The following is a 21,954-nucleotide window of genomic DNA, read 5'->3' as shown; positions in this document are numbered from 1 at the left end:
TCCCAACTAATTCATTCTAACTACTGCATGTAATGTATTGTTACTATTTGACTAAAATAATTGTGAAGACTACAGAAATGAGGGGGAAAGGGTTACTTGGAAAGAAAACCTATGATTATGACCTTGCAAAACTCCATAAACATATGACTATGGGTTATATGAGAATAGACAAAATGAAAATAATTGTGAGTTAGAAAACCGTCAATTTCCTTTTTTCAATATCCTTTAATATTCATGATCTTTCAACTTACAAAGTACACGTTTTAAAAGAAATCTGATGATGAAGACGTTGACTCTTAGGCCCACGCCACTCCCGCATGCTGCCCTCATTCTGCCCGCTGTGTCTTTGACGGGTTCCACTCAGGGGGCAGAAAGGATCATCCCTGGTTGGAAGGGGGGACTTCACTTCTACAAAGCCCAGGGCCACTGGGGTGAAGGGGTGGGAGGGCAGCTTTTCATTCAGCACAGCCTGGCTGAGGCCTTTCACTGAGCACACCTGGGGCAGGAGAAAATCAAGGCGCAGTTGCCTCTCCTACAGTGCCCTCTTGTGGCAGACCTGCACTACAGCAGCCAGACAAAGCAGGCGGAGTGCCCACAGCACTGACAAACTACATTACAGGCTCAGAGTCCAACAAAAAAATGTCAGTGCGAGTCACAGTGCACATTTACATGTCTGTCCTGGGAGAGAGATGTGTCCATCACTTGAGGGGGCAATGTCTAAGAGCAATAGGAAGCTGAGGCCAATGTCATAAGTGGTTACCGTCCACAGCCAGAGTCCCAGGGCAGGCAGTGGTGCACAGTTCACAATTCAACGTGGCTTCTCAAAGAGGTATTCAAGATCTGGGGCACGCAGTCTCTGTTCTTTGTTTTTGTTTTTAGCAAAGTCTCTCAGCAGTGCCATGACTTCATTTTCAAATATTTCTGGGGCTGGTTTTGCTTCTGCAAGAGAATAGTGGGCAGAAAGAATTATGCCACAAGCAGTCAATGCTCAGACTAAAGTTTTTTTTTGTACCGGGATTGAACTCAACCACTGAGCCACATCCTCAGCCCTATTCTGTATTTCACTTAGGGACAGGGTCTCACTGAGTTACTTAGCACCTCGCTTTTGCTGAGGCTAGCTTTGAACTCGTGATCCTCCTGCCTCAGCCTCCTGAGCTGCTGGGATTACAGGCATCAGATCAGACTAAAGATCTTAAAACTTGAAACTCTGGCCTTGGCCAGGAACCACAGATAGATATACAGACTGTCTCCATTCCACAAAATATATGTAACATTAAACTACACCAGGGGTGACAAACCATGTCAGCCTCTATTTGTAAACAGTTATATGGAAACAGCCACTCCTATTTATTTGCACCTGATCTATAGGTTTCTTTTTTCTTTTGCATTACAATGGCAGAACTGAATGTGGTGACAGCATATGGATGCAAGATTAAAACATTTACTATCTGGTTCTCTATGAACAAATTTGCTGACTCCAGACCTGCACAATTTTGGCTCTACTACTTTGCTTTACATTTAGTCTGTCAGTTGTTTTCTGCGTACAGTAGTCTCTCCTGTCCTATAGTTTCATTATCCATGGTTTTAGTTACCTGTCAGAAATATTACATGGAAAGTTCCAGAAATAAAAAATTCATAAGTTTTAAATTGCATGCTATGCCAAGTAGCATGATGAAATCTCATATCATCTTGCTCTAGCCCACCTTAGATATGAATCACCCTTTATCCAGTGTATCCATGCTATACCCACCCATCAGTCACTCAGTAGCTGTTCTTTTCAGATTGACTGTAAAATTCTATTTACTTAATAATGACCCCAAAGGTTAAATGTAGTGATACAAAGGAGGCACCAGGGCATAAAACACAGGAGGACAGATTAACTTTGGTACTATGCAGCGACACCGCAGAGCACATAGGGAAAACGTAGGCTATCCAGGATTCGGTATTACCTAGTTTCAGGCCTCCACTGGGATCCTGAAATGTATTCCCCATTGCAAAGAGGGATTAATGAATTGTGTTTCTTCTATACATTCCCTCAAATAAAAGCTCTTTATCCGTTAGAAGTCCTTGGTTATAAGTGAAAAAAACTTAATAACTCTAGCAACTGAAGCACAAAGGAATTTATTGGAGGATTATTAGAACTCATAAAACTAACCCGAACCTGGAAAACCACATGTCGGTGAGCAGGCAACAAGGCAGCACGGAGAGCAGAAAAACAAGAGTGCCAGGCTCAGCCAAGCAGCGGCAATCAGGTGGTGCACTACCAGCACCAGTCTGTCTTTCACCCTTGCTTAAGATGCCAATTAGAGGGGGGCTGGGGCTATAGCTACAGCTCAGTTGGTAGAGTGCCTGCCTAGCATTCGCAAGGTCCTGGGTTCAATCCTCAGCACTACCACACACACACACACACACACACACACACACACACACACACACGATGCCAATTAGAAACAAAGCCTCTCACTGGCAAAGCTTAGGTAAGGCACTCCAGAATTACCCACCTATCAAGACTCAGTACAACGCTAGGGAGGGAATTCCTTGAAACTAAGTTAGATTCCCCCAACTCAGCACAGGGTTGGGCTGGTAAGTGTTCTGGGCTTTCTGTGACAATGGACTCCTCAAGGAAAAGGGGGACCCAAGAAATCTAGGCCTCCTCCTAGCATGTAGAAAGTTGGAAAGAACATCAAGTTCACGTTAACAATAAGGAAAAGCCAGAAAATGAGAAATATCATGACTTTTCTTGAAGTTGTCGGAGAGCTGGGGTCACAAGGCAACCGAACTAATGGATAAGGAATGAGAAGCCCTCAGAGGGAAAGCTGCTCCATTCTTCTCACCTGTCAGGGCACAGGGCCAAGACGCTGGGTGGGACACAAACAGATGAGAAGTCAGTAAAACTTCTAGGAACTGTCCAAAGCCCAGCATGTGCTGGCCTGAGCCCTGGGAGCCGCACAGCCAAGGAGAGCTCGCACCCTCTCGCAGGTTCTTCCTAAGAAGCCTCCGCTGGCACCTCCTGATGAAGACGGTACAGAGCAGGAGGCTGGCGGAAGCTCCCTCAGTGACCCAGCCCATAAAGGAGGAGTAGCCCAGGTGGTAAAAGAGCACAAGGCCCAGGCCAGGTCCTCCTTCTCTACAGAACAAAAGTCTCCAGTGGCCAAGTACAGGCAAGAAAACCCTGTCTCCACAGCGTGCAGGGGGAGGACCCACGCAGGGTGGAAGAAGGGTGAAAGAACAACAAGAAACTCTAACCCCTGGGAGGGGACAGCATCACAGAGAACTACAGCTCCAGGAGCCAGGCCCACGGGTGACCTGAAGCTAGGCTGCACAGGGATAAGAAGGAAGGCCCTCCCAACTACTCCTCCCCCAGACTAGCAAGCACCGAGGAATGCACCAGGGATTCACCGCTGGGGGAGGGCAAGACAAAGAGAGCGTCCGTGTGGGGCACAAGAAGTACAGGGAAGACTGAGAGATGAGGGCAGAACAGGAATATGGAGAAATGCCCTGGGAAACAGCTTGTACCCCGAGCACTAGAAGCTGGTGATGCTCAGAAACCAAACCAACCCAAACAGAGAGCTTGTCTTCTAATCCACTGACTTGATCCTCTGTAGAACAGCCTAGGAGAAGTATGCCCACTTCAAGGCATAATAAACCCCCCAGCCACAGTCTCTAATGTCTTTCCCATGACATCAACATCAATTAAACATGATGATACACAGTCAGAAAATTAGGAAAAACAAAACAAATATACTATCAACACAAAGAAATCAACAGAAACAGACTCAAGGAGAACTCAGATGTTAGAACTAGGAGACAGGGGATTTAAAGTAACCATAACTGCCAGGCATGGGGGCACATGCCTGTCATCTCAGTGACTGGGGAGGATTGCAAGTTCAAGGCCGGCTTCAAAACTCAACAAAACCCATCTCAAAATAAAAAATAAAAAGAGCTAGAGATGTGGCTCAGTGGTTAAGCACCCTTGGGGTCAATCCCTGGTACCCAAAACCAAAAAGTAAAAATAGAAATAAAATAACTATAACTCGTATTAAAGGTTCTAGTGGAAGAAGCAGACAAAATGTATGGACAGATGAAGAATTCCAACAGGGAGCCAGAAACTCTAAAAGTCAAATAGAAATGCTAAAAATAGATACGCAGACTGACTCAATAGGCTTATCCTGAGATTTGACACAAGGAAATAATCAGGAGGATAGGTCAAAAGATATCACCCAGTGCAAACTACCCAAGCAAACATTCAAAGAGTAAAAAACACAAATGAGAATCCAAAAACTGTGAGATATTAAATAAATTGCCTAATCTAAATGCAAGTGAAATCCCCAAAGAAAAGGGAATGGATGACACAAAAGGGACAACAGTGAATTCTCCAACAAAAATGAAAGATACCAAAACACAGATCCAACAGAACCCCGCGTAGGATAAATACCAAAACAAACGACACCCAGACACATTGCTATAGTCTGGATCTATTCTTCAAAGGACAGTGTCCACTATGTGTTACAGGCTTTGTCCCACCTGGTACTGTTGAGAGGTGGCGCAAACTTTTAAGAGGCGGGGCCCACTGGAGGTCTTCCGGTCACTGGGGCAAGCTCTTGAAGAAGACAGTGGAAAGCCAGCCTCCCTGACTGCCCCAGCCCTTGCCCAGTTTCCTGACTATGGTGAGCCCTTTGCTTTGCTGCCTGCTTCCTGCCATCATATCCTGCCTTGCCACAGGCCCAAAACCAATGGGCCATCTAACCATGGACTGAAACCTCCCAAACTGTGAGTCAAATAAGCCTTTCCAAAGTGAGGTGTGGTGGAACTTGTGCACGGTCCCAGCTCCTCAGGAGGCTGAAGCAGGACTGCTTGAGTCTAGGAGTTCAGAGCCAGCCTGGGAAGCCCTCTCTTGGTGCTGGGGGGTGGGAAGCCTGCACACATTATAGGCAAGTGCTCTACCACTGAGCTAAAACCTCAAGCCAAGACTTCATTTCTTAAATGTAAATAAGTTAAATTAAATAAAGCTTTTCTTTGTAAGTTGATCATCTCTGAGATAGTGACAGAAAACTAACACACACATCATATTCCAACAGCTACAAACTAATGATAAGATACTGAAAACATTCAGAAAGAAGAGACATTATAGAGAAAGAAACAAAAATACAATAGACCTCTTATCTGCAACTAGGCAAACCAGAAAGCAGCTCATTTCAACACTGTAGGAATCTGAAGCTGGTGATGACTGAAAGGAAGTGAAGCAAAGACAAACCCAAGTGCAGCTAAACTCAGGTCAAGACAACTTGATTGTGCACACGAACGGCCTAGAAATAGAAGTGTGCCCACATAAAGTGCCAGGGGAAAAACCCCACAAACTTACAACTCTATATCCAATGCCAAGAGAATTCCAAACAGCTTGTACTACAAGAAATATCAAAGGCAGTTCTTCAGGCAGAAGGATTATGGTACCAGACAGAAACACAGATTTATATAAAGAAATTAATATCTCCAGAAATAGTTAAAATGAAGGAAAATATAAAATACATTTTGTATTCTTTTCCTTAGTTAGACTGTCCTAAGTAAAACAATAGAAACGTGCTGTCACTTACAGCATGGGTAAAAATACAGAGTACAACAATGAGCACCAGAGATGAGAGCAGGACCTGGTGTGTGCTGGGAAGCCTTGACGTCACACACGAAGTCACATTTCCTTGTCTTTACAGTACTGGGGATGGAACCCAGGGTGAGCATATTCTAGGCCAGTGGTCTACCTCTAAGCCACATCCCTAGCCCTTTTATTTTTTGAGATAGGGTCTTACTAAGTTGCCCAGGCTAATGTCAGACTTGCCACCCTCCTGCCTCAGTGTCCTGACTCACTGGGATTACAGGCACATGCTACTGAGCCAGGCCTTTTTTGAGACAGGGTGTTGCTGTGCTGCCCAGATGGCCTCAAACTTACAATCCTCCTGCCTCAGCTTCCCAAGTAGCTGGGATTCATATAATATTTCTTTTTTTTTCCATTTATTTTTTATTTTTAAATTTTTTAGTTGTAGATGGGCACAATACTTTTATTTATTTTTATGTGGTGCTGAGGACTGAATGAAGTGCCTCACACACACACAAGGCGAGCGCTCTGCCACAACTATAGCCCCAATATTTCTTTTTCTTTATGCAGTGGGGACAGGGTATTGGGGATTGAGCTCAAGTGGGCTTTGCCACTGAGTTATATACCAGTTCGTCTTATTTTTTATTCTGAGACAGGGTTTGTCTGAGTTGCTGAGGCTGGACTCAAACTTGCGATCCTCCTGCCCGAACCTCCCAAGCTGCTGGAATTACAGGGGTCCACCACGATGCCCAGCTTAGTCCTTTTGATTTTTATTTTGAGACAGGGTCTTGTCAGCTTGCTGAGGCCAGATTAGAACTTGTGATCCTGTTTCAGCCTCCCAAGGAGGCTGGATTACAGGCATGTACCACCATGCCTGGCAGGATTCATATAATATTTTTTGAGGTCAGACTGTGACAAATTAAAAATGTATACTGTAGACCCAAAGGCAATTACTAAAAATAATGACAGAAATATAAATAAACCAAAGAGTGGAGAAAAAAATGAAAGAATTTAAAAACTACACAGAAACAGAAGGAGAAAGGAACAAAGAACAGAAGAAACAGGAAACAACTAAAAAGACAGTAGATCTAAACTCAAACACATTGATAATTCAATAAATATAAATGATCTAAACACAGCAGTGAAAAGATAGAGACTATCTGATTGAATACAAAAGACACGATATTTGCTGTCTACAAAAACCCAATTTAAATACAAAAAAATGATAGTGTGTGTGGTATTATGATTTATGAATTTTGGTTTTCAATCCTGGTTCCTGGCCTATAATTCCCTTCCCAAGGCAGGCTACAGAAACTCACATTTCCCCCTTTCTATCTTGGAGCTGCCCATAAGCAGATTCTCTGACTCACCCTTGCCCACTAGTAGGTCATAAGACCCTCCTCATTCTGGGGATTGGGAGAAAGGGTCCTGCCACATACCTTAGAAGGAACAATGCTACACAGAAAGGCCAAGAAGAATATGGACAGGCCTTGCTGAATTTCCCCACCTAGTCTACTGGCAATCATGGCTATGCAAAGTATCTCCTTAAAACCCCAAAAGGACAGGACTCGAAGAACACACAGAGGGTCTTGGAGGGTGGCTTGCCTGGACAAGGCATGGAAGTTCCGTGCCCCCTTCTCCCATGCCTCACCCTCTGCATTCATCTGTATCCTTTGACATTTCCTTTGCAATAAACCAGGAAATGTAACTGTTTCCATGAATTCTGTGAGTCACTTGCATAAATTAACTGAACCCAAGTGGGGTGTTGTAGGAACTCTTGATTTATAGCTGATCAGTTACAGGTACAAGTAAAATACCTGGGGCTTGCAACTAGCATCAGAAAGGGGGCAGGACATGGTCCTGGAGGCTGAACTCTCAAACCTGTGGGATCTGACACTAACTCCAGGTAGATATTGTCAGAATTAAATTCAAATCTGTGTTGACTGTGTGAGAGGACAGGGAAAATAAGACCTTTGTTTTTCTAACACAAAGATGACACTGTCTGACACTGATTTCAGTCTCACCTACAAAACCAAAAGCTAATAAATAGATATTGTTTAAAGTTGATAAGTTTGTGGTAATTGTTATGTATCAACAGAAAACTAATATAGACAGAAAGCAACACATCACACAATGTTAGTGGACATTACCATCAGACATTTCAGAACCAGGAACACTATCAGCAATAAAAACAGACAAAATAAATAATAAAACGATAAAGGAAGTGATTTATCAAGAAGATACAATAATCTTGCATATGTTTTCACATAACATCACAGCTTCAAAATACATGAAGCAAAAAATGAGAGAAGTAAAAGGAGCAAAAGACAAATTTAAAGTTATAGCTAGAAACTTCGATATCACTCTCTGAATAAGTGAGAGAAAGTGCTCAGAAAACACCTGAAGAACAATATCAACCAACCTGATCTGGTTGATGCTTACAGAACACATTACCCCCAAGTAGAAAGCACATTATGTTCAAGTGTACATGGGATATTTATCAAGATACCCACATTTCAGATTATGAAATGGATTTAAAACTAAGTCTGGAAAATACTTGAAATTTAAACAACATACTTATAAGTAATATAAGTACTTGTAAGTATGTTGTTTAAATATATAATTTAAGTAATATAATTTCTCTTGTGACTTTCTCTTTGATCCCGAGAAATTGAAGGAAAATGAAAGCATAACACATCAAAGTATGTAATATGCCACCAAAGCAGTGTTTACAGGGCAATCTGTGGTGTCAAATGCTTATGAGAAAGAATGAGCTTTCTCCAATGAGCTCAGCTATTACATTAAGAAACTAGAGGGGCTCGGGTTGTGGCTCAGTGGCAGAGCGCTTGCCTCACACACATGAGGCACTGGGTTCGATCCTCAGCACCACATAAAAATAAGTAAAATAAAGATATTAAAAAAAAAGAGGTAAAAGTTATTAAAAAAAAAAAAAAAAAACTAGAAAAAGAAAATTAAGCCCCAGGCAAGCAAAAGAAAGGAAAGAATACAAAAATCAATGAAATTGAAAACAGAAACAATAGAGGAAAAATAAATGAAATAAACAGCTACTTCTTTGAAAAGACAAATAAGATGACAACTTCTGACAGAGACTGATCAAGAAAAAAAGGGGGGAAAAACTCACAAATTTCTAATAGAAATAAAAGGATACCACTACTGCTTCTCAGACATAAGAGAAAAAAGAAACATTAGGAACAATGTAATGTCTATATGTTCGAAATGGCAAATATTTGGAAGACAATTACCCAATCTCACCCTAGAAGAAATAACCATAATCAGTTAATCTCCATTATCAAGAAAAAACAACAAAAATTTACTTTACAGTTAAAAGATTTCCATCAAAGATAATCCCAGGCCCACATAGTGTCATTAGCAAATTCTATCAATTTAAGGAGGAAATAACACTAATTCTACACATTTTACATTAGAAAATGGAAGAGGAAAGAGTACTTCATTTTGTGAAGACAGCACTACTCTGATCAAAACCAGATGACAACATTACAAGACTGCTACACACGGGGCTGGGGTTGTGGTTCACAGGTAGAGCGCTCACCTAGCATGCTTGAGGCACTGGGTTCAATCCTCAGCATCACATAAAAATAATAAAATAAAGGTATTGTGTCCACCTACAACTAAAATATATATATATTTTAAAAGAAAAGACTATTATACACCAAAATCCTTCAATGGAGACAGATACAAAGATCTTCAAGTATTAGCAAATCAAATCCAGCAATCTGTACCATGACTATGTGATATTTTTTTTTTAAAGAGAGAGAGAGAGACAGAGAGAGAGAGAGAGAGAATTTTTTAATATTTATTTTTCAGTGGACACGACATCTTTATTTTATTTTTATGTGGTGCTGAGGTTCGAACCCAGCGCCCCACGCATGCCAGGCGAGTGTGTACCGCTTGAGCCACATCCCCAGCCCACTATGTGATATTTATCCTTGGAATGCAAGACTGGTTCAGGATTTGAAAATCAGTCAACAATTTATCATATTAGTAAACTTAGGGGAAAACATCACATTACTAAAGAAATGATCATCACAATAGGTGCACAGAAAGCACTTCACAAAATTCAACATCCACTCATGATAAAATACTCAATATACTAGAAACAGAAGGAAATTTTTTCAATCTGATAAATGACATTTACAACTAATCTACAGCTAACACACTCAAAGGTGATAGACTGGGTCTGGATATTAAAGTTGGAACAGGCAAAGACACTTGCTCTCACCACTGTTATTCAACATGATACCTGAGGTTCTAGACAGTGCAATAACAAAGCAAGAAAAATATATAAAAGGCATATAGATTGGAAAGGGGAAAAAGAAACTACCTCTATTCACACATGGCACTGACCATCTCCATAGAAAACCCCAAAGTATGTACAAAGAAACTTCCATACTAAGTTTGGTAAGGCCATAGATATGAATCGATATTTAAAAAAAAAATCAATTGTTTCTCTACATTCTAGCAATAAACAATTGAAATTGAAAAAAAATAAATAAAGTACGCTTTATAATTGAATGTGGTGGCACACCCCTATAATCCCAGTAACTCAGGAGGCTGAGGCAGGAGTTTTGAACTTTGCAAATTCAAAGTCAGCCTCACCTGCCTCAAAAAATTAAAAAGGTCTGGGAATGTAGCTCAGTGGTAAAGTGCCCCTGGGTTAAATTCCCAGTACCAAAAAGTACAATTTCTAATAAAACCCAAAATACATGAAATATCTAGATATAAATCAACAAAATATGGTGAGAACCATGAAACACTGAATGCTAGGGCCCCTACTGATCTCTGCTTCCTAGACTCCCCTAGAGTGTGGGCCACCTAATGACTTGATTCTAACCAACAGAATAAGGCAAAAGTGTTGGAATGTCGCTTCTGTGTTTAGGTTCAGAACATGGTGGCTTCCATCTTGTTGGAGGACTCATTTCCTTCTAAGCTCTCATGCTCTGCTGATGCCTATGGAGAGGTTTTTGTGACAAGAAATGGAGGGTGACTTCCTAGCAAAAAACTGAGACCCTCAATGGAAAAGTCCGTGAGGAACTGAAGCCTGCCAACACCAGAATACCAAGATGAGAATGAAAGCAGACCTCTCCCTAATAAGGCCTCCAGATGAGACTGGACCATGGGCTGACACCTTGACTGCAACCACGTAAAGCCTGGATTCCAGGCCCAGAGAAATTGTTAAGATAAATGTCAATTGCTTTAAACCATTAAGTTTGGATGATTGTATAAAACTGGTACACTGATGAAAGAAATTCAAAAAGACCTAAATAAATGCAGTAATATCTTTACAAATCAAAAACTATTAACTTCACACAACCACAATCAAAATCCAAGTAGATTTTTTTTTTTTTTTGGTGGTACTAGGGATTGAGCCTAGGGATTTTATTTCTTAAAGCAAAAATAAGATTTGGTTTGATGGTACACACCAATAATCCAAGCTACTCAGAAGGCAAAGGAAGGAGTAACTCAAGTTCAAGGTCAGTTTGAGTAACTTAGCAAGACCCTGTCTTAAAATAAGAAACTAGGATGATTGACTTGCATACTTGAGGCCTTGGCTTCCATCCCCAGCACAGGAAAAAAAAAAGAAAAGAAAATAAATTAAAAAAAAAAAAAATCAAACAGTTTTAATATTCTTAGAAGAGAAAATCTTTGTGACTTTAGACTGGCAGAGTTCTTCTAATAATATCAAAAGCAAAAACCAAGCTGGTTGTTGTGATGCATGCCTGTAATTCCATCTACTCGATCCTAAGTTTGCAGCCATCTTGGGAACTCAGTGAGACCTTATCTCAAAATGAAATAAAAAGCTGGGCGCTGTCATGCATGCCTGTAATCCTAGTGGCTCAGGAGGATAAGGCAGGAGGATTGCAAGTTCAAAGCCAGCCTCAGCAATGGAAAGGCACTAAGCAACTCATGAGACCCAGTCTCTAAATAAAAGGGCATGAATGTGACTCAGTGGTAGAATGCCTCTGAGTTCAATCCCCAGGACTCCCCCAAATTAAATAAATTAATCATTAAAATGAAAAGATCTGGAGATGTAGCTTAGTGTAAAAGCCCCCAGGTTCAATCCATAGCATGTGCATGTGCACACACACACACACACACACACACAAGCCACAATCCATTAAAATTGTACTATACCAAATTAAAAACTGCTCCATTACAATGTTAAGAAAATGAAAAGACAAATATTTGCAAGACACATATCTGATAAAAGATTTGAAATCAAAGTAACTCAAGAATCCTCAACTCAATAGGAAAACAAACCACACAATTTAATAAAAATGGTGATAGTGGTGGGATATCCGAAGAGAAGCATCAACAAAGATGTATACAATGGTAAATAAACGCTTGAAAAGATCCTCAATATTCTTAGTTATTAGAAACATGGCAATCAAAACATCACTGTAGTTCTTTCCACTATATATTTCTGGGAATGGTGAATAACCAAAATGCTGGTAACATGAAGAATTGATGAAAATGAAGAGCATCAATCCCTTCCTTCACATCCAGTCCCTGGTAATCATTGATTCTGTTTTCTGTTCCTGAGGTTTTGCTTTTTCCAGAACATCATATAAACACAATCACACAATAGGTACTCCCTGAATCTGGCCTCTTTCACTTAACACAGAAGGCGAGAAACTATGGTTTACAGCCTAATTTTGTAATGGCCTGTGTGCTAAGAATAATTATTAAATGGCTGGAGAGAAAAAAAAGAATCAAAAGAAGATTACCTCATGACATGAAAATTATATGAAATCTAAAATGCAGTTGAGGAATTACAATAGAGACTACATGGCCTAAAATATTTACTATCTGGTCTATTACAAAAGATGTTACAAATTTAAACATACACTTACTTTATGACCCAGAAAGCCTTCTCCTAGGTATTTACTCAAGAACAACTAAAACTTATATTCACAAAATCTGTATGCAATTGTTTATGGCAGCTTTACTGGTAATGCCTACAACTGGAAAGAACTCCAACGTCTCTCAACTGATCAATGGATAAATAAACTGTGGAATACCCACACACCAGAATATCACAACATTACAAAAGAATGAATTAATGATATAAACAACAACATGGATGGATCTCAAATGTATTATATTAAGTCAACACACCTGTACTGTAAAGGGCCAGAGTAAATAATTCAGGCTTTGTGGGCTTTCCAATAGTCAATCACATAAGCTTCTACACTCATTCTTCATACTTAGAACTTACAGGATGGCTTCAATTTCCTGATATTAATAGTCACACATTGTTTAATGACAGACATATGTTCTGAGAACTGTGTCAGTAGGTGATTTTATTACTGTGGGAAATCATGAAGAATACTTATACAAACCTAGATGGCAAAGTGTATACTTAACCTAGATTATAATCTTATGAATTACTCATACAGAAAAGTTATACAGTACATGACTGTACTAAGACACAGAAACAAGATACCCAGGGTGTAGCACAAATGGAGATGTCACCTAATATCCATTTCTCCTATTTTCATTGATAACAAAAGCCCCCGTGTAGTTAGGTGCTTGGAATAGACTATATTATTTCTTCCTCTTAGCTAGATGTGGCTGTGTAACTGAGCGATAGTTAATGGAAATAATGGATAGGACAGATATAGCTTCAACAGCTTTCTAGGATCATGCTAAGGATGAAGGAGCAGCAATTCAGGTGGAACATGGAACTCATGACTTTTTAATAGTGCACCAGTAATATCATAGAACACAGAGTGGACATAAACACAGCCTTTAAGCAACCTGAATTCTGGCTCATAGGCAGGCCTGAAACTTATGGTCTGTCTACGTAGAGCTTAAGATAGTTGTCCACAGCAACAAGAAACTGAGTGTTACAGGAACCTTGGGAGGTCCAGACAGCATCAACCAGAGATAGGAGACACTCATGACACAGTAGCCTGCAGTTCAAAAATAACTTCTTGATTTTATTTGCACCTGTTTGTTTTCATTTCCTTAAAACTCCCCTTTAGAAATGCAAATGCTAGCCCTGAGCATCAAGATTTACTTCGAATGACTATTTATCTTCCCACTTCTCTATCAGTCAGCTTTTCAAATAGTTGCCTTTTTTGCCTTAATATCTCATCTCTCAACTTAACTCGCCTGTCCTATGATAAGCAGCCGACTTGAGACTAGTAACAATTTTTCTCCATTCCCAGCCCGGTGGTTCTTCAATCTTCCCTTTGATCCGTGAGCTTCACATACGCTTCCACTAAGTTCCCTTTATTTTTTTGGTACTGGGGATTAAAACCAGGGGCACTTTACCATTGAGCCACATCCCCAGCCCTTTTTATATTTTATTTAGAGACAGGGGCTCACTGAGTTGCTTAGGGCCTTGCTAAGCTGCTGAGACTGGCTTTGAACTCTCAATCCTCCTGCCTCTGTCTTCTGAGCCTCTGGGATTACAGGCGTGTGCCGCAGTGCCCAGCTCTAAGTTCCCCTTTTGCTTAAGTTATAGTAGGTTTCTCTCTCTTGCAACCAAAGAACCTTAACTGATAAAAAATTCTGCACATTTTGGAAACATTTGCAGTGTTTGAACTGAGTGCCTATAACATGAATGAAAGAAGAAAAACTACCTAGGATATAATTTCAGACTCAAATCAGCTAAGTCATCTTATTTTCACATTAGTCTGCTTATCACGATCAGTACCTGTGGCCCAGTAGTAAATATCCCAGTCATTACTAGGCTCATTAATCAGGCGATCATAGAGGTTCAGCTGCTTCTCCGTCATGTGATGCAGATATTCTTTAGCAAAGAGGCTAAAAACAAGAAAGAGAGAGGTTGCAAAGACTACCTCCAGTCAAAGAGAATTGACACCCAGGGTGCTGTGCCCCTACCTAAGGAGAATGCAGTTTTCCAACATCCCCCTCTTTCTGCTCTCATACAGCAGGCGGGCTCTTTTGGTTTCTATGGATTCATCAGTTCTCTCCTGCCAAGGAGGCAAAGGGATTTCAATCAAGTCCTTTTGAGAATCTGTTGGGCTGTCACCTCTGTAGAAGCGTCTGAATGATGTCACACTGAGCGAAGGAGACAACAGGCTGAGCCTTGGCAGCATCTGAAACAAACCAACCACAAACATCTTTAAAATAACCAAGAGTACCTTCACTGTCATTTAGCCAACATTTACAGTTGCGCTGGGTGCTGCAGTAGGTGCTCAATTATATTTTTATTTAGCTGTGGGGAAGCTGTGCTGATATTGTCCCTACTTTACAGTCTAGGAATCCAGGAATCTGAGGAATCCAGGAATTCAAGGCTCAGAGAGGATAAACAGTCTTCCAAATAGAACTGCAAAACACATCTTAGCCAATCTTTCCAGAAATTGTCCCAGGAGAAATATTTTCTCTTTCCTTTACATTCCTTTAAAAGTCTTACAGTACAGTTTGTATTCTAATCATTCAACTGTGTTGAAAGCTGAGGATACACAGATGGTATGGTCCCTAATCTCCCAAAGGATACAATCTTGAGAAAGGCTTTTTAGGGAGCTGCGTGGGAGACTGGTTTCTGTCTTGCCTAACCCAGAGCACTGGCAGCCCTGGTATATCAGAGAAGTCCAGGGACCGATGAAAATAAGAGAGCTGAGCAACTTGCAGTAGTTCCAAGCATCACACTCAGATATCAGAGAGAACAAGAAATCATGAATGCCTGAAAAAAAACAACTGTGAAGTACTTGAATTGGAAATTTATACCCATTAAGTCTAGAAAAAGACACATCCACAGAAAAGAACTGAAGCCCCTAGAATCTCTAACCAGGCTGACTGATAAAGGTCTTTCCTTGAACTAAGCCAATCCACATAGACCAGAAGAGGGGGATGCTTTTTAAATGCACAGATGCCGATGCAAATTTGTAAAGTAGAAGAATAAACAGGGGAACATGGCTCAATCCCAAGGACCAAAATAAGTCTCCAGAAACTGACCCTAGAGAATCAGAGGTATATAAACCACCAAATGAAATTCAAAATGACTTTCACAAAGATGTTTGGAGGATGTTGCTTGATCAAAATGAGAATTTCAGTTAACAGAAAATATTTTAAAATGAAGCAAACAAAAACTTTGAAGCTAAATACAATAACTGAATTGATAAAATTCACTAGAAGTGTTCAAGGGCACACTTGATCAAGTAGAAGAACCAACAAATTAAGACAGGCCATTTGAAATTACTATATCAGAGGAACAGAATTTTAAAAAGAAAGAGTAAAGAAAACGTAGGGGACTTAGAGGACACCATCAAGCAGACCAATGTTCACATTATGAGAGCCTAAAAAGAGGCAGAAATCTTATTTAAATAATTAATGGCTGAAAACTTCCAAATTTGGGGGGAAATGGGTATCCAGATTCAAGAAGTCCAAGAGACCCTAACTAGCACATACCCAGAAAAGTTCACACCAAGACATATTATAACCAAACTGTCTACAGTCAGAAAAGACATGAGGAAATATGCATGAACAAAGAAAGACCAGAGGACACAACAAGACAGTGCCATCTAAAAGCCAGACAGGCCTCTAGAGAAATCAAACCAACCAACATCTTGATCTTGGACCTTAGGTCTCTGAAACCTAGAGAAAATAAATTTGTTGTTTAAGCCACTTTCTGACAGAGGTGTTTTATTATGGTAGCTCAAGCAAACGAATATAGCATATAGAAAATTCAGTTTCTGAAGCCCCATCCTAAACATTTTGGATCAGAATCTCTAGTACCTGGAAAATGCATTTTTAACAAGCCCTTTAAAGGACTCTGGTATACACTGAGGCAGGGATTCCTACTTTCTGCTTGATGATGTTTTTTAAGTCCCCTACATTTTCTTTTCTCTTTCTTCTTAAAATTCTGTTCCTCTGATGCAGTAATTTCAAATGGCTTGTCTTAGTTTGTGCGTTCTTCTGTTCCATCAAGTACGTCCTTGAACACCTCTAGTGAATTTTCTCAATTCAGTTATTGTATTTAGCTTCAAAGTTTTTATTTGCTTCATTCTTAAATACTTTCTGTTAACTGAAATTCTCATTTTGTTCGAGCATCATCTTCCTGAGCTTGTCAAAGTTGTGTTACTTATAGCAATGACTGGGATATTTACTACCGGGCCATAGGTGCTGGTCATGATAAGCAGACTAATGTTACTTACAGTAACACAACTGGCTGAGCAATTTCTATAAAAATTAAAGAGGATGGGGAGGATTTTCATCATCAGTGTGGGGAAATTGTTCTAATAATTTGGATCTCTCATTCTGGCCAAATTTCATGCTTTTAAAAAGAAATATTTTTTGAGACACCCTTACTAAGTTGCTGAGGCTGACCTTGAACTTGCAATCCTCCTGCCTCAGCCTCCTGAATTAGCTGTTATTACAGGCAGGCAGCACTGTACCTAGTTCAGCCACTTTTTTTTAATTTTTCCCCTGTTAGTATCAAGGCAGCATTTCAGAAATGGAGCAATATTAGGCATGGCATAGATCCATAAGTCCTAGGCAATTGTGCAGTATTGAGTATAAATTACTACCGAAAATTTATACTACAATATATTTGTGTTGTTGGGCTGGGGTGGTGGTTCAGCGGTAGAGCGATCATCTCACACGTGCGAGGCACTGGGTTCGATCCTTGGCACCACATAGATAAATAAAATAAAGATATTGTGTTCAACTACAACTAAAAAGTAAATATTTAAAAAATACATATATATATATTTGTGTTATCTTTGTAGCCATCAATAGCTTTAAATAAAAAAAAAGTATGCTTCTCAAGTTCATGTTTATATCCTTTGTTAATTAAAAATAATTGTTTTGCTGGGTGAAGTTGCGCACAACTATAATGCCAGCAGCTTGGGAGGCTGAGATGGGAGGATTGTGAATTCAAAGCCAGCCTCAGCATTGCGAGGTGCTAAGCAACTTAGTGAGACCCTGTCTCTAAATAAAATATAAAATAGAGCTGGATGTGGCTCAGTGGTTGAGTGTCCCTGAGTTCAATCCCCAGTATTTAAAAAAAAAAAAAATTGTTTTTCCAAAAAGAAATTGTCAAAAATCAAAGATGAAAGAATCTTGCAAGCAACAAGAAAGAATCCCACATAAGACTATCAGGAGTTCTTAACAGAAATATTGCAGGCTAGAAGTGGGGTGATAATTTAAAAATGCTGAAAGAAAAACAAAATACTGACCAAACAAACAACATCTGGTAAACTGTCCTTCAAAAGCATAGGTGAAACCATGAGCAGTGGCACATGCCTGTCATCATGTAGCTCAGGAGGTTGAGGCAGAAAGATTGAGAGTTCAAAGCCAGCCTCAGCAACTTAGCGAGACCCTATCTCTAAATAAAATACAAAAAAGGGCTGGAGATGTGTCTCAGTGGCTCAGTGCCCCTGGGTTCAATCCCCAATTGAAAAAAAAATGTATAGGTGAAGTAAAGATATTCCAAGATGAATGAAAACTAGGAGAGTTCATCACCACTATTCCTGATTTATAATCTGACTTATAAGAAATGCTGAACATGGGCTGGGGATATAGCTTAGTTGGTAGAGTGCTTGCCTCACATGCACAAGACCCTGGGTTCAATCCCCATAATCACACACACACAAAAAAAGACATGTTGAACAGAGAAATACTTAACATCCTGTCAGGTAGAAATGACAATATGCTGGATAGTAAAACAATAACATATGAAAGTATAAAACTCACTGGTAAAGTTAATACATAGAATGATAAAAAATACTGGCTGTCTGGGCACACTAGCATATGTCTGTAATTTCAGCTCAGGAGGCAGAGGAAGGAGGACGGCAAGTTCAAGTCCAGCTTCTCAAAATAAAAAAGGGCTGGGGAATGCAGGTTAGTGGTAAAGTGCCCATGGGTTCAATCCCCAGTACTCCCCTTCCCCTGCCCCCAAAAGTTAATACTGTAAATGGTATGGAAATCACTTTTATTTTATTTTATTTTTTCTTAAAGAGAAAGAGAGAGAATTTTTTTTTAATATTTATTTATTTTTTTTAGTTTTTGGCGGACACAACATCTTTGTTTGTATGTGGTGCTGAGGAACAAACCTGGGCCACAAGCATGCCAGGCGAGCACGCTACCACTTGAGCCACATCCCCAGCCCCTGGAAATCACTTTTATTGGGGGAGGTGGTCCTGCTAGGTTGCCCAGGCTAGTCTTGAACTCCTGGGTTCTAGGATCTTCCTTTTTCAGCCTCCCAAAAAACTGGAACTACAAGAGGATCCCTTTGTAAATCACTTTTCATTCTGATGTAGAAGTTAAATATAAAATGTATAAAAAACACTGAGTCTATAAAAGTATTAATGGATATATAACATAAAAAGTATATGTTGTGGACTGGGGCTGTGGTTCAGTGGTAGAGCACTCACTTGGCACTGGGTTCGATCCTCAACACCACATAAAAATAAAATAAAGGTATTGTATCCACCTACAACTAAAAAAATACATATTTTTAAAAAAGTATACTTGTGACATCAATAACACAAAAGGGGGACGTAAAAGAGCAGAGTTTTTGTATGAAAGTGAAATTAAATTATCCGGTTAAAACAGATTGTTAGAAGATGTTTCATGTAACCCCACTGGTAACCACAAAGAAAACACCTATAGAGGACACACAAAAGAAAATGAGAAATCAAATCAAGAGTAGAAAAAAAAAAAATCAATGGATGACAGCAAGAAGTGGAAAACAGAGACAAAAGAGCTACAAGATGGAAAACAAAAAATGACAACTCCTTCCTTATAGTAATACCTACAGTAATTAAATGTAGATGGATTAAACTTTTTAATCAAAAGACATTAAGTGATCCAACAGATGAAAACAAAATAAAACACACATACAAACGACACCCAACCTCCAGCCAGGCACAGTGGCACCTGTAATCCCAGTGGCTCAGGAGGCTGAGGCAGGAGGACTGCAAGTTCAAAGCCAGCCTCAGCAAAAGTGAGGTGCTAAGCAATTCAGTGAGACCCTGTCTCTACATAAAATACAAAATAGAGCTGAGAATGTGGCTCGGTGGTCAAGTGCCCCTGAGTTCAATCCTGAGTACCAAAACAAACAAACAAACAAACNCAGTATTGAGTATAAATTACTACCGAAAATTTATACTACAATATATTTGTGTTGTTGGGCTGGGGTGGTGGTTCAGCGGTAGAGCGATCATCTCACACGTGCGAGGCACTGGGTTCGATCCTTGGCACCACATAGATAAATAAAATAAAGATATTGTGTTCAACTACAACTAAAAAGTAAATATTTAAAAAATACATATATATATATTTGTGTTATCTTTGTAGCCATCAATAGCTTTAAATAAAAAAAAAGTATGCTTCTCAAGTTCATGTTTATATCCTTTGTTAATTAAAAATAATTGTTTTGCTGGGTGAAGTTGCGCACAACTATAATGCCAGCAGCTTGGGAGGCTGAGATGGGAGGATTGTGAATTCAAAGCCAGCCTCAGCATTGCGAGGTGCTAAGCAACTTAGTGAGACCCTGTCTCTAAATAAAATATAAAATAGAGCTGGATGTGGCTCAGTGGTTGAGTGTCCCTGAGTTCAATCCTGAGTACCAAAACAAACAAACAAACAAACAAACAAAAAAAAAAAACCCAAACTCCAACAATAACCTGTCTATAAGAGACTCACCTTAGCTTTAAGGACACATACAGATAAATACAGTGAAAGGATGGAAAATGATACCTCATACAAATGGCATCCAAGAGAGCACTGATATCAGGAAAAGAAAACACTTGGTCAAAAATTGTCATAAGGGGCTGGGATTGTGGCTTAGCGGTACAGCAGTCCCCTAGCACAGGCAGGACCCAGGTTGGATCCTCAGCATCACATAAAAATGAAGGCATTGTGTTGGGTCCATCTACACCTAAAAAAATGGATATTTAAAAAAAACTGTCATAAGACAAAGCTGTTAAACAATAACTCACCAGGATGATATAGTAATTATGAAAATATAAGCACCTAACATTACAGCATCCAAATATATGAAGCAAACACTGGTAGAACTGAAGGGGAAAAAACAGCAACAAAGGATAATACCCACTTTTAAAAATGGACAAACCATCCAAGCAGGGGATCAAAAAGAAAATAGAGGAATTGAATAACACTGTAGAACAAATGTCACTAACAGACATATGCGAACATTCCATCCAACAACACAATACACATTCCTCTCAGTGCGCAGGGGAATGAATATTCCCCAGGATAAATCACAAGTTATATCACAAAACAAATCTTAACATTCTTAAATTTAAGAAGACAAAATCATACCAAGTATCTTTTCCAACTGCACAGGAATAAAACTGCAAATCAGTAGCAGAAGGAAATCTGGGAAATTAACAAGTATGTGGAAACTAAACTGCCTCCACTATTGGGGACTGAATCCAGGGGGCGCTCTACCGCGGAACTACATCTTCAGCCCTTGTTTTTATTTTTTATTCTCTAGAGGTAAGGTCTTGCTAAATGCCCAAGCTGGCCTCGAACTTTCGATCCTCCTGCCTCAGCTTCCGGAGAAGCTTGGATTACGGGCTTGCGCCACCTCGTCTGGCTACAGTATACTCTTGAACAACCTTTAAAAGGTCAAAGAAGAAATAGGCAAATTTAAAAGTATAAAAACCCAATATACAAAATATTATGAGAAGCAATAAAAACAGCACTATGAGTAAGTTTTATAGTGGTTAATGCCTACATTAAAAAAAATAAAGAGCTGAAGGTACTATGTGAAATCACGACAGGCGCTTAAAAACTGGTAGGTAAAAGGGCGCAATCACAGACAGCTGGTCTACCTCTGCCTGGGGCTAGGTGAGATCTGAACTGGGTCAGTCTCGCACGACAACTGACCATTCAACCAGACATCACCAAGTATTACCAGTCGAGCACAACGTGGGCTCCCCAAAGGATGGAAGCGACCTGAATCTCCTAAGCTGTAGGATAGACCACACTTTGGAAGTGCCCCTGATCTGGGCGATCGGGCAATTGAACGCTCCCTACAACCTCCACGATCACAGAAGACGACGAAATTCAGTCCCAGCTGCCACCCGCCCGGGACCTTAGAACCTCCGTTCTCTCACCCGCGCCACAGTCGGGAGCACGGTGAACACCGCCATTTTTCCCTACCCGCACCGGAAGCCTGCAATGCGGCACTTCCGGAAACTCCGAGCCGTCAGAACAGCCGACTTCGGCCGCCTGGGAGGACCTAAGCCGGAAGGTGCGTCCCTGCGTATGGCGGAAGTAGCGGTGCGTGTGACGCCGGCGGCGGGGGGGCGGGACCTGGGGCGGAGAGCGGTTCGCGCGCTTCGGGCCTAGTCCGGACTCGCCGCCGCCGCCGCCATATTCCC

The 21,954-nt window shown here is 40.3% G+C and overlaps 2 protein-coding genes across 4 annotated transcripts in view; one reads left to right on the top strand and one right to left on the bottom strand.

Annotated features, from left to right (window-relative positions):
- Positions 1-205: 205 nt before the first annotated feature.
- Positions 206-21,839, bottom strand: Sdhaf2 (succinate dehydrogenase complex assembly factor 2). 2 transcript variants are annotated; one of them, XM_015478052.2, is made up of 4 exons: positions 21,688-21,839; positions 14,480-14,697; positions 14,292-14,401; positions 206-939 (listed from the first exon to the last, which is right to left on the bottom strand). In XM_015478052.2, the coding sequence occupies exons 1-4, from the start codon at positions 21,721-21,723 to the stop codon at positions 809-811; spliced, it is 495 nt and encodes a 164-aa protein (XP_015333538.1). In that variant the 5' UTR covers positions 21,724-21,839; the 3' UTR covers positions 206-808. The 2 variants fall into 2 exon arrangements, with proteins under 2 accessions (XP_015333538.1, XP_015333539.1); XM_015478053.2 differs by lacking the exon at positions 21,688-21,839 and adding an exon at positions 20,888-21,159.
- A 26-nt stretch (positions 21,840-21,865) lies between these two features.
- The window catches only part of Cpsf7 (cleavage and polyadenylation specific factor 7), a 22,901-nt gene continuing 22,812 nt past the window's right edge, over positions 21,866-21,954 (top strand). For both annotated transcript variants that reach the window (XM_015478048.2, XM_015478047.2), the window contains exon 1: positions 21,866-21,954. The gene's annotated coding sequence lies outside the window, so the exon portion shown is untranslated.

The sequence above is a fragment of the Marmota marmota genome, unplaced genomic scaffold (genome assembly GCF_001458135.2).
Source record: "Marmota marmota marmota unplaced genomic scaffold, marMar, whole genome shotgun sequence".
NCBI classification, from domain to species: Eukaryota; Metazoa; Chordata; class Mammalia; order Rodentia; family Sciuridae; genus Marmota; species Marmota marmota.
The sequence above is the reverse complement of the archived record's forward strand: the minus strand, read 5'-3'. Positions and strand labels throughout refer to the sequence as shown.

Excerpts from the sequence above, each read along its gene's own strand:
- Sdhaf2 (XM_015478052.2), bottom strand. The coding sequence starts at position 21,723 with ATGGCGGTGTTCACCGTGCTCCCGACTGTGGCGCGG. Across the intron at positions 14,698-21,687 it reads TGCTCCCGACTGTGGCGCGG|ATGCTGCCAAGGCTCAGCCT; the intron begins GTGAGAGAACGG and ends GGTTTGTTTCAG. Across the intron at positions 14,402-14,479 it reads GAAAACTGCATTCTCCTTAG|CCTCTTTGCTAAAGAATATC; the intron begins GTAGGGGCACAG and ends TCTTGTTTTTAG.